Source organism: Sander lucioperca, chromosome 22 (genome assembly GCF_008315115.2).
Source record: "Sander lucioperca isolate FBNREF2018 chromosome 22, SLUC_FBN_1.2, whole genome shotgun sequence".
Classification (NCBI taxonomy): Eukaryota; Metazoa; Chordata; class Actinopteri; order Perciformes; family Percidae; genus Sander; species Sander lucioperca.
In genome coordinates, this window is record NC_050194.1 from 21299305 (window position 1) to 21309427 (window position 10123).

General features: G+C 41.7%; 1 protein-coding gene across 1 annotated transcript in view; it reads right to left on the reverse strand.

The window, feature by feature from the left end:
• Positions 1-1715: 1715 nt before the first annotated feature.
• The window catches only part of LOC116061056 (protoheme IX farnesyltransferase, mitochondrial), a 36749-nt gene continuing 28341 nt past the window's right edge, over positions 1716-10123 (reverse strand). Inside the window, exons 5-7 of the mRNA XM_031314936.2 lie at positions 8879-8949; positions 4827-5059; positions 1716-2921 (exon numbers count right to left, since the gene is read on the reverse strand). Coding sequence (XP_031170796.1) covers positions 2491-2921; positions 4827-5059; positions 8879-8949 — 735 coding nt within the window. The 3' untranslated portion in view covers positions 1716-2490. The remainder of the gene's footprint in view (positions 2922-4826; positions 5060-8878; positions 8950-10123) is intronic.

A 10123-nucleotide genomic window follows, 5' to 3' on the forward strand; every position in this document is an offset into this window, starting at 1 on the left:
TGGATATTAAAGCTGCAGCTCTGGGGCGGACTGCAGATTGCTGTTTGGGGACTCTTGGGTCCACATTTTGCTCTTCAGTTTTGTTGACTCTGGCAAGAGAGCTCAGACTGCACACAGAACAGCAAATAACATGAATAATTTAAGGACTCATATCAGCAATGGGAAGGAGAGAAACCTCCATGTTTGAATGTATAAAAATAAGTGAAATGAGAGAGAGGAGTATAATATTATTGGCTTATGAAATATAGACTTTTTAGAGTTTGAGTAAATGCACAAATCTCTCAATCCTCTCCAAACACATTTTAAGATATACAGTATATATAGTATATACTATATGCTTTGAATAATGATTAGTGTGTGATGTTTATCCTCATTAAACATTCTACTCCTTCTCCTTCACTGAAAAGCCAATCTATGCATATGCAAATATTTCTCATTTCAAAAATTAAACTACTGCACACAAGCTGTTTCCTACTTCACTGAAAAGTCCATTCTCAGTGTATGTGCACTGGAGGCTTCACGTTTCCACATCACACTTGCTTAAGTTGTACATCGGCTCCCACACTCGCTCTGATCAAAATCATGATCGTACGTACAGGCCGTGAAGTCAGATTTAAGGCGAGGGCAGAAACGTTCCCCCTTCAGAAAACTCATCTGAAAACAGCACATATATATCACTCTGCCCAAGGAAGCTCAAACACCTAAGTGAAGCTACAAACAGCTAAACACAGTTTTCTAGTGCTTGGGGGCCTAAATGATCTTCACTTGTTGGTTTAAGTAAAGTTCATAAAGTTTTTGAACAACTCCCATGTCTACATCGGAGGATAAACTTTCCCTAGACTTTTTTGAATAATGAATAAATTTACCTTTCATCAGAACAGCAGCCCCGAGACATCTCTTGTATAATCTGAGGAGGAATGCCTTTGTAGGTTGTGGATTAATAAATCAAGAGTCAGCAGTTGAAAGCTCAGCTATTGGCCTAATGCTGAATACTAAATATAATTCATCAGCATCAGAAGTAACACCAAAAGCGAATAACTCCAGAAGAGTAAAGAGAGCAGAGGTGTTCTCCTGGCTGATAGGACAAGACAGCGCCGCCACTCCACCTCTATAGGAGCGGGTGTTGTAAACCATGACAGGCCATCACACTGAGCCCTGGAGGCTGGCTACGACATTCAATCTCCACACAGGTTGTGTGTGTGTGTGTGTGTGTGTGTGTTGTTCTCCACTTTTCTCTCAACTGTAACAGCTGGCCAGATCGCTCCCCTTTCACCCTCTGATATGAAACTCTGTATCCGGTCAGACACTTTACGAGGACGTCGAGCCGTTTCAGGTCTCCCGGCCTTGGATAAATTCCACAGCCCCCCTTTTATGGAGGGAGGATGGCAGTGTTTCTCTGAGTGCGGTGATGGAATTGTAACCAAATACCAAAACTAGGGGTAAAGGGCGGAAGGGGAGCACATGTTGACTGACAGGTGCGGAGGTGGCCTGCTAAATAGCGCTTATTGGAGGGATGGTGATTTGTGCCCAAAGCGAACATATCCACTAAGGCTATAATTGAAACTGAAATCCATATATTATGTGGAGTCGGCACCACCTAACGAGGCGTGGTAGGGCTTTGTGTATGAGGTCTTCAGGTACACGGCCATTCATGCACAGTTTATAAATGGAGTTTTAAGTGGAAACAGCAAATGAGTAAATGATGAGACAGAAGACAGAATTACAATCATGACGTGTTTATTGTTAGAGAACATTTGCCCTTGTGTTTCGTTCAGGGGTCAGCTATTCCCTTAGTTTTGGTACAGGTGAACCGTGTTGAATTAAAGCATTATGAAAATGAATAAAGAGCCATCGGTGCGTTTGCTGAGTAGCAAAATACAATGACTTACTGTCAAGTAATGGGGATGAGAGGAAAGTCAAAACACAATGAACAGATATCAAGTCCAGTGTCAGCTGCTTCAAAGAGTTTATATTAGTCCTATTTTCATACATTGACTGAAAATCAAACAGAAATGTTGCGATTACATGATGTCTTCATGTCCATTATATATATATATACTCGTTTTCTATTTTGCATTTGTATAATGCAATAATCTGCAGACAGTGATCCCTGTGCAGATCCATAGGAGCAAGTTACACTGTACAAGATATTTAATAACCGTCATGTACAACATGGAGAGGAACTGGTGTGCTCCTATATAAATAAATATATACAGTACACACACACACACATTGAATTGATTACAACCTCATGTAAATGATTCAGTGTGTTTTCTGTAAATCAAGTTATTTGGATCCAAATCATTTCCAGCTCATTTCCTTGAACTACAGTGAGCGCCACTGGCTTCAATTAAACACCGATAAAATAATGAGTCCATCATCCAGACCCCTCCGAGCACAACGAGTGGTTATGGGAGACACTGAGGGAGTATCTCAGTTAAAGTGAAGGACTCAGAGGTCCCTGAAGTGTTTAAGCCTCTATGAAACTTGTTAGCTTTGCAGTGTGAGGGGTAAAGAAGCTGGAGGTAGAGCTGGATCCTCGGGATCTCTGCGAGGCTTCTTGCAGGTGAGCGCCAGCAGCAGCAGCATGGGCAGGTGCCACAGGCTGCAGAAGAACAGCTTGCGGGCGCTGTTGCGGTCTCCCTTGCGGTAGAAGCGGAAGGCCAGGTAGCTGATGTACACGTTGATGGGTAAGGAGATGACAGGGAAGGTCCAGGTGGTGACGTCCAGCACGGGCGCTAAGGTCGACAGGCCGATCAGGCCCATGCTGTGGCGCAGGGCCACCCGCTTGCACATGCCAGGGTGGGTGACGGACATCATGCGGTAGCCGCCACGGGAGTAGTCTTCCCTCAAGTTCCAGCTGAGGGCGTTGAAGTGGGGGAACTGCCAGCTGTACAGGAAGGCACCCATCAACAAAGCACCTTGGGGGTGAGAAAGAGGGAAGAAAAGAAAAAGAATGAAGAGGGAGAGGATTGACGATGCAGAGTCTGAGGGACTCCAATGTGCTCAGCATGCCAAATATTAAGCCAAGTGCTGAAATAAAAGTTTTATGTTGTGAATCTTTAGAGGAAAAGTATCTATTTTTAACCTTACAAAAGATAATAAAAGACATCACTTGACATAACTGGACACCTTGTTGCAAAACTTTGTTTTATTCTAAAATATAGAACATTTAGAGTGTTTTGGCCTTCCCAAAAACTTCTTTAAGTATATTCAACCAAAAACATCAGGCCCATTTTAACAAAAACTACTGTTTCAACAAAATATTGTGCACTATAATAAAACAAGCAATGCAGCGGTGTTGCATCTGTCTTCATGTAATCTCATATTCAGACTTCTGTGCTCTTTAGATGTCTCAGCTACTGAGTGACTGATGGAGAATAAAAGGTGCTTTATTTCATGACTATTTTTGCAAGACAGGCCACTACTAACTGATAGCAGAATTACAACTGTGGAAGTTTTTCCCATCATATATACAGTTATCTCAATTCTAGTCTCAACCCTAACCAGCACAAAATGTTGCAGATTCTCTTTACTGGTTCCTTTCTTGCCTAGGGACAGCTGTTCTCAAAAAACATTACAGCTGTTTGGTAATCATTAGTGTTACATTTAGTGTAAATGAGTCAAACCAGAAGAACAAGTGCATTGACCGGCACAAACAGACCTGTGGACTGGCGTGTTCTCTGCAAGTATTAATCTGAGTGGGTCAGCATAACAAACAGAATATTCCACAACAGAGCAGCAAATACAGGTTTTCTTTTGTCATGCTTTTAGTAATCAACATGTACAATCCCATATGAAAACAGTGCAAGTCTTTGGTATGATACTGTGCCTGTCTGATAGTATACTCTGCTTTGAGGGGACATTTAGAGAGCATCAGCTATATCTATATCTATATATATATATATCTATATCTATATATATATATATATATATATACTGTAATCATTAGGCTTAATCATTTGATAACAAACAATTGATTTAAAGGGTCATCCACAGTATAGGCTCTATATACATTTTTTTTATTTTTAAAGCTTTCATGAACAGGATGAGTTAACATGGAATCAAGGGTCCTCGAATTGAATAGAACTGCTTTCGTTTTACAAATGAAAAGCCAATAAATTCTTTTAACATTTTGTGAAAGAGCCAACCAAATATTTGAGGCATAAATACAAACTTGCTAGAGCACTTCTCTGGGATACGGAAGCCACATGATAAAACACATTGCATACAGTTGCCTTATCAGAACACTTAATGTGTCCAGCACACAAGCTGAATAATCCCTCCCTCACTCTCTGTCTCTTTACTAACTTAACATCACATTCATTTGGCAGACGCTTTTGTCCAAAGCATTCAAACTCCGCAGGAACGAGGAAGAAGAGCACTAACAGCGCTGCAGGGATTCTGGGCCATATGTAAATAAAGCTTTATGCAGGCCTGGTCAGAGAGGTCCTGATGAACCCAGTGGAGAGTAACAACACAGCCAGCTCACTAAAGAGTAATAGTGCAGGAACACAGCTATGTCATTTAACTAGGGCTGCAACTAACAATTATTTACCAATATCCATTGGTCGTTTAATCTATTAAATTATTTCAAATAGCTTATTTTATCCAATCAACAGTCCAAAACCAAAGATATATAACTTATAATGATATATAACAGAGAGAAGCAGCAAATTCACCTGCTTGAGCAGCTAGATCCAGTGAATGACAAACAACTTCAAGTTGAAGATCCGTTTCAACTGAATAATTTTCTTTCAACCAACTTCTACATATATATACACGTGGGTCCACTAATAACCTGCATCCCAGCTGGTGAGTCGTACCTGGCTCCAGACAACCTGTAGCAGCCGTCCAGCCCATGACAGGAGGTATCGCACCCACCACTGCTCCCACCCAGGTGTTGGTGATGCTGAGCCTCTTGAGCGGTGTGTAGCAACAGGTGTAGAGAAAGATGTTGAGGGCGCCCAGGAAGCCCGTCAAGGGGTTTACTGCCAGTGTGAGCAGAGCGACTCCGGGAATTCCACAGGCCAGAGCAAAGGATACCGCATGGAGGGGACTGATATGAAGAAGGAACAGAAAAGAAAGAGAAACAGAGGATGAGAATGGGCTAGGGGTGTGCAAAAAAATCGATTCAAATTTGAATCGCGATTCAAGCTCTACCGATTCAAAATGGATTCATAGAATTCCAAAAATCGATTCATATATATATATATATATATATATATATATATATATATATATATATATATATATATATATATATATATAAAATATTTTTTTTTTAATTGTATGTCTACTGCAATCACATGGGAAAAGTAACTATATTTACATACTGTGATTAGTTTTTTTTAAATCAAGAATCGTTTTTGAATCGAAAATCGATTTTGAATCGTATCTTGAGCCTAAAAATTGATATCGGATCGTGACATTTTCTGAATCGTGCACCCCTAGAATTGGCTAAATCAGCAAGAGAAAGAAAAGATATATAAAGGGAAGTTAGAAAGATGAATTTCAGATGTGTTTTTTTTAATTTAATAAAAAGGAGTTAAAATACACAGATTCAGGCTCAGAAAAACCACCATGGGAACTATATTATAAAGTTTTGTGGGCTTACGCAGACACGAGATAAGACAACGGTAGCTCTCTCTCTCTCACACACACACACACGCTCTCTCTCACACGCTCTCTCACACACACACACACACACACACACACACGCTCTCTCACTCTCACACACACACACACACACACACACACACACACGCTCTCTCACTCTCACACACACACACACACACACACACACACGCTCTCACACTCTCACACACACACACACACACACACACACACACGGGAGGCTTAGAGGGAGCTCATCTGATAAGAGTTTGTCAGGGATAAAAGTAGCCCTGCAAGATGAAGAGCATGTGCACACGCCAGAGATCAAAACTAGCCGTGAAAACCACTGCGGCTCAGGCTTTTAGCCGGATGAAGACTTCCTCCTCCTCCTCAGCCTCCCCTCATCTTTTATTGAAAGCAGTGCTGGCAAGGTCTGGTTCAAATTCACCAGTAAATGCTCCATAAATTAAAGAGAGGGTAGATTAAAATCTTGACCAAACGCAGGCCTTTTCTTCAAAAAGCAAATGGGGCTTTTATTTTGGTGGTGTGGCCGTGCAGGGTAGATTGGTACATTAATGTGATTAGTGGTGTTATGTCTGTTTTATGTGGGCTGAGGTGGGGCCGTACAGGCTGGCTATGGGCTGTTGACAGTCTGACTGTGGGCTGGCTCAGTGGGGGTCCAGGGAGGGAGTGCGTCACACGGCCTGAGGTGGGTTTACTGTCCTCTGCTTACAGTCTGACACAGCAGCAGTCATAATGTCAGGTGGGTAATGTCAATACAGAAAGCTAAAGATGTGGCCGTCTGGTTAGACCACAATCAAGGCCAGGGATCCAAATGTAATACATGAGGGATTTAGCCATTAGGTTAAAGAAACAGGATGATTCTACTTAAAACTTAGTTACCTGTTAAATATTCAAGTGGTCAGTGAGGTCAAAATAAACTGTGGAAAACTTTCCAAAATGTGTAAGGCTTGCCTACAACACAGTGGCTTCAGGGACTGGTGTAAAACTGTGAACAGATAACAGATAAACGAAACCTACAAAGACAAACACACACAGATATTTTGTGTATTGACAGCCAGAAAGGAGCACATATTAAATGTAAATACTGAGACACCTTGATATGATTATTCCTGCAAGAGAAGTGTTCCTTTACCGAAACAGAAACAGTTTGCTCTGCTTATTCATGCTGCAATGTGTGCAGAAAAGGCAAAGAAACCAAGGAAACATGCTACTTTTGGTGTAGAAGGTAAAGTATGCAGAGAGAGCAGGAGGTAAGTGACATGTATAAGAATGAGGGGAACTTTAGCAGAGATGTGGCTCTGCACTAAGAGCTTTTTTTTCTTTACATTTCTCTGGCTACAGATTCCTGTCATAAAAATTAAACATAATCAAAACAGTTGAGCGTTAAAGTTAGTTCTTGACCTGGTTAACAGTTAATAGCTTGCCGTGTAAAGTAATCTTAATAAAACAAACTCCATTTGCTGATGAAGACTGTGAGATGTGGCTGAAAGCAGCCAAAATCCTAACTAATATTTTGTGTTCCTTCTCTTACTAAGCTGAAAGCTAGTCAGCATCACCACATGTAGAAGGCTGACACTGTAAAATCACTACAAAGGATTGGGGACTGTGATCCACATTTTACAAAAGAACAATAAAAGGTGGGAAAGATGATACACTATTGTTGTCCAGACACAAGATGACACACTATTTCCGATAGTGCAGACAGACTTCCGCAGTAAGACAGATGTAGAGGAGGAACATAATTTGGCTTATACAAAGCGTTGTACTGAAGAAAGCATGGAAAATGTGTAAAATGTTGCCTTCTGATGGCTTGTTTGACAGGACAGTCCAGCTTCTCAGCTGTCTCTGTACAAGATTGTATGTGTGAGAGAGAAGAAGAGAGAGAGATCTTGTGTCTCTGTGCGTCTCAGAGACAGACAGACACACCTCCTCTGGTCAGGGACAGGCTAAAAGCCCGAGAGAAGAGGCTGTGTTTAGATAGTGAGAGAACATCTTCAATCACCAGCTCAAAAGCACGAGAGTACATGTTTAAACAGCATGTCAATGGAGAATTCCTGAAACTGGGATGAGATAGCTGTGGGTCAAGGTCCAGTTATGATACCAACAGGCGGTTTCAGTCATAAAGTGACTACATTGCTGGTATATATAAGCAGGCAACAGAGGTCTTTAGCTTCCACTTTTTAAGCTGCATGTCGATTGGACTGTTGTATATTGTGTTTCATCCGCTTATGTCAACAGGTTGTTTGCTTTTGTTCTTCCTGAAAAAAAAAAAAAAAAACAGGAAAGGAGAGATAGGGCGCTTTTCCTGTAAGAGTGAAATGCAAAGGAGGCAGTTTCCTGGCACTGATAAAGGGCGAAGAGGACATGAGGTTGGTGTGTGTTTTTTTGGTTTATGCATCAGTGAGTATCTGTGTCTGCCTGCTGCTTAAGAGTGGCATTCTCCCAAAGGCAGGTAGAGACGAGCAGATAAAGTCACTGAGTCAGATTTGTAGGAGCGTGGCGATAACTCGCAGTTCACTGAGCACCAATGCAGAGGTTATCTGACATCTAAACAGCGGAGGTAGCAAAGTAAGGGTGGCCAGATACACTACACCCTAACCTCAACCTCGTTCCCTCGCAACCTGGTAACAAGCTCACAGTGCACCTGACAGGTGTACAGCAGAGGGTCATCAGTGCTGGCATGCATTTTTGTTATTGGCAGCTCTGGTCTGTGGCTGCTGCTGCTGCTACTCCACATACTGTACACAGCTACTGGTCTTTTTCAGCACCAATAACTCAATAACTAAAAGTGTAACAGAAGAGAGTAAATCAATATGGGATGTGTGCTCAGTGCTACTGTGTTCTTCATTATAATATTGCCTGAAAATACACATACGCTTTGACATCACAAGCCGTAAGTTCATGTTTCACACCTGCAAAAATGTCCCTGAGCAAGCCTAGATGAGGATAAGGTCAGTGAGCAAGAGAACAGTAGCAGACTTTGACATTCGCCCAGTATGAATTGTACAAAAGGCAGCTTGGGAGGCTTAGTAGCTGTCATGTAGCGTTGACGGGCTGCTACTATACTGAATTGAACTCCAACTCATGCTGAGCTGTTCTCTCTCTCCTCCTGTCCACTCTCGAGTCACTCTTCACAGTCTTTTCAAAGTAATAAAAAGTACAGATGAGGCTGCTATGCCAAATTGTCCATACAGTAGACCATGATCTGATACATAGGCACAAAGACATACAACTGTACCTGATTTGTCCTCTGACGAGTGGACGGTTCTTTGTACGGTTCATGTTGGAGTCGAAGGGCACTTCAAAGTACTGTGGAGACAGAAATACAAGTGTGTTAATGCAGGCCGACGCACACAAACACATCAATCTTCTTCCATGACACAATCTACATCATGAACTAAACTATTTTTGTTTTTTAACGGCATCTATAGTGTTGCCTACATTCTCTAATTCTTTTTTTTTTTTTTTTATGTGTGGTTCTTGCACACCTACACTGCAGCTCAAAAAGGTATGTTGTGGTTTGGTTAATTTTCAGCAAATGTCGAGGTGCAAAGGTTGGGCTGAGATACATTACAGCAGACAAAGAAAGATTTGTAGCACAACTATTCTGCAGATGCAAACAAACAAAGTGAATGGTGTATTTCTGAATGAACACAGGACTTCAACCAGGGCTGCCTCTGCGAGTCCTTCTATGCAACATCTGGAGAGACAATGTTAGGGGAGCCGCATGGTCATAGCAAATCTCTGAACTAAATGCTCACCCTGCACTTCGAGAGTAAATGGACTGGAGGTGGAAGGTGGAGGCAGTGAGCTGTTGGGTGGGAGGTGGTGGTGTGGGGTGTTCTGGGATACAACTATGTGAAAAACTACTTATACTCCTGTTTTATGATCTGCTCTGGAGGAGTATGCTTCAAAGTGCTCCCATGAGATTGGCAATGTGTGACTAAAATGCAAACACATGGGGTGCTTAAACGCAGGAACTGGCTAATCTGTGTGTGTGTGTGTGTGTGTGTGTGTGTGTGTGTGTGTGTGTGTGTGTGTGTGTGTGTGTGTGTGTGTGTGTGTGTGTGTGTGTGTGTATTTGCTTGCCTGCATAAGAGCCTTTGACTAATGAAGAAAACAGATAAGCACTTAGACTACGGAATATCGAGACCCATCTCTTCTGATATATGGTTCACATAAAATATCTAATAAACAGATAATCCACTTTTCTCTTCTTAAACCCCAGTTCCCAGATTTACTGCACTCATGACATCGGAAAGCCACCATATTATTAAAAAAAAAAACTACTGGTGGAAGGCATTGCATTTCATTTCGTATACATTTTTATTTTGAAGAACATTAGGGAGTGGGCTGCACCATTAACGTCTGATGCCCAAGATATCTCGCAATACCCGACTGAGTCTTGGAGTTAAGATCCAAATACAAATCAGCAACGGAAAGAGTAAACATGTTTGAAAACAATCTGGCCTTCTTAGATGTG